Genomic DNA, 2799 nt, shown 5'->3' on the forward strand with positions numbered 1-2799 from the left:
GGGGTGGGTGGGCAGGCTTGAGAGACAGACAAGGGACCCCTTTGGGATGCAGGCGTCAGGAGGGTGTTGAAGTTAATAAAGATCAGTAAGGAGTAAGCTAGTGAATGTTTTCCCTTCAAAGATTTCCAGGCAAGATTATCAGCTGAGAGAAGTCCCTGACTACATCAGAAGGTGAATTGTCCTGGTTTTAGGTGTCTAAAGGTTGTGTCTGAGCTGATAGTCCAGGTGCTCTCTACTGTTGTTGGGGAGAGGCAAGTATATACAGAGTGTAATTCATTCCATGCTGACATGAATGCTTTAAATAAACATGTATATGCCTGCCTCTCCCTTGATGGAAGAGGGAGCCCAGATATTTATCTTAGATTAAATGCCCAGCCTTATCTAAAATTAGGTCTGGACCTGGCTGAAACCAGTTAAAGCTGCCGTTTGGTGAGGCTTATCCAGTTAGGTGGATGCATGCTCAGCTGTTTCTTAGCCAGGAGCTGTGGAGCCAGGAGCTCCAGCAGTGTAGATTCACTAGTGCACCTTTCTGACACTGCTGTTTGGCCCTGTACTACCTCTTAGGGCTATGGCTGCGCAATCTTCTGTCTGCAAATCTGTTTGTGCTGCCCATACTCCAAACAGCAGTAAGCCAGCCAGAAGACATGTCACTGCATTGGCATTGCACCTTCATTGGTAAGCCCTGGGCTAAGAGGCTGGCCTGAGGACAGTGCCACACTCATATCGTTCCACAGTGTCTGGTTCGACGCTGCTACATGTCAGTCCAGACAGTAGCATGAGCGTAGTGAGCTGAACCTTTTGAGCAGAAGACCAAACCGTTAGATGGTTGATACTGCTGAGAGGGCCTGACTCTTTTGCTCATTAGAGGTCCTCTGCAGCTCTGATAAGAGGAGGGATATGCATCCTGACAGTTGGTCTAAGCTTCCACTTAGGTCTTTGTGGGGTCTCTCAAGTTCCAGTTCTTGCTTTACATCTAGATGGGTGCAGAGCTCCTGAGCATCAAAGCTCTGTGCTTTGTAACATGTCCCGCTAAGTGGATGATGAAAGAATGATACTTTACCTGTGCTTAGCTTCATCTCACTCTTGCATTCAAGGTGAGAGATTGAGCAGGCCAGGCTCTCCCAAAAAGAAATAGGATAAATTTTTTTTTAGAGAAAAGGAGAGCCAAACACACAGGACAGAAACACACTGTGTCTGGAAGAGACAGTTTCCTGAATAGAATTTTGACACTGAACTCATAGGGAAGATTGCTGTGGTTGAGAGCTGGTTCTGATTTTTTTTCTTTTCTAGGTTCTGCCAAGCAGCTGCTATTCTGGGGCCCCATGGACTTCATAGTCAGTAACCCCCCATATGTCTTCCATGAAGACATGGCTTACTTGGACACAGAAATCCTCCGGTAATCAGACAAAAAGATTTTTCTTCTCCTGTTCCTTGAAGGAAGGTTTTCTGTCTGCTTCCTTATACTACACACAACTGCACACAAACCATGCAAATATAGTGTATATGTACATAGTGTAGGTGTGTTTATATGGTATATAATAATACAGTGTTACTTTGATTTGATACTGCTTACAGGTCTGAAACAATACCAAACTATTTTAAATATTTTTATAAATGGAGAAAGCACGCACATTGAAATTAATGTTTCCAGTCCAAAAAACTGTTTCAGAACATTTCTCCTGTTAGTCTTTCTTGTTTTTTTTTTTAATAATTGGTGTAAGTTTATGAAAGGAAGTACAAATAATCTGAGCAGCTTTTTGTCATGGAGAAAAAACTTAGGTGGACATGCTATGATCCATTCTTATCCCAATAATTTTCTTAAGCAAACCAACCCACACAAACATGAATAAACTCTTTTGGGATGTGGAACTACTTGTGTGTGCTGGTTCTTCCCTGGAACTGTCACGTGCATCAGAACAAAGTCCCACACCCACCTCTGTACAAGTGTGCACCAGAGAAGATTTTGAAAGCTGAGCTTTCTACATCCTAATTTGCTCTGCTAGGTTAGAAGGCACTCTGACCTGTTTTTTGGCATGGCTGAAGTAAAGCAAGTGATCCCTTGCTGTGCAGCCCACTCTCTCCCTGTCTAGCTAGCACAGAGAAAACAGTCACGTGTTGGAACTGTGTGACCCTGGCTGCATTTGGCTCATAATTTTCAGGAAGAGTTCAGGGTATGTTTTCTGTTTATGCTCAACATGGAGTTTCCCAGCCTAGTGGTAGCTGCCTTCTTACTCCCTGTATTTTACGTAAAAACCATGAGTGCTGTCACCTGCTGTAGGAGTACTGGAGTTCAGGTGTGTTCCCTGCACCTTTCTCCATCCTCAAGGGTGCGGCTCATGCCACATGACTGCTGTTAATGTTTTCCCATTCCCACACTCCAGCTATGAGGACCTTGATGCACTGGATGGGGGAGATGATGGGATGAGAGTAATCAAAACAATTCTGGCTCTGGCTCCTTCTCTTCTGAAGGATTCTGGGTAAGCACTGTCGTCTGAGTTTCATGTTTTCTGTCCATTCACTTCTGTAACTTCTGTTTCCATTTCACACAAGAAGGTACAGAGGGATGATAGTTGCAAAAATGTGGTGTGTGTCCTGCCCCTCCCCCCAATCTAATAATAGAAGTTTTTAAAATGTCGTGTGTGTAAGAAAAATTATCTTCCAGTGGATTAATAAAGGGATACGAGCCTTCCTTGACCAGTTGTGGTGTTTCATAGTCATTACTGAAGTGAGAATCTTTAAAGGTCAAAGCAGCAACAAAAAGAACATGAAAGAAAGCAGCGGGGGGGGGGGGGGGGGGGG

At 44.1% G+C, this 2799-nt stretch overlaps 1 protein-coding gene across 4 annotated transcripts in view; it reads left to right on the forward strand.

Moving 5' to 3' along the window:
- The window catches only part of HEMK1 (HemK methyltransferase family member 1), a 33822-nt gene that overhangs the window by 27683 nt on the left and 3340 nt on the right, over nucleotides 1–2799 (forward strand). For 3 of the 4 annotated variants that reach the window (XM_026857493.1, XM_026857495.1, XM_026857494.1), the window contains exons 8-9: nucleotides 1291–1396; nucleotides 2382–2477. In XM_026857493.1, the coding sequence (XP_026713294.1) occupies nucleotides 1291–1396; nucleotides 2382–2477 (202 nt within the window). Of the gene's footprint in view, nucleotides 1–1290; nucleotides 1397–2326; nucleotides 2478–2799 lie in introns of those variants that run through there. The other variant, XM_026857496.1, reaches the window with a different exon arrangement.

This window comes from Athene cunicularia, assembly GCF_003259725.1.
Source record: "Athene cunicularia isolate RWA chromosome 12 unlocalized genomic scaffold, athCun1 chr12_part1, whole genome shotgun sequence".
Taxonomy (NCBI): Eukaryota; Metazoa; Chordata; class Aves; order Strigiformes; family Strigidae; genus Athene; species Athene cunicularia.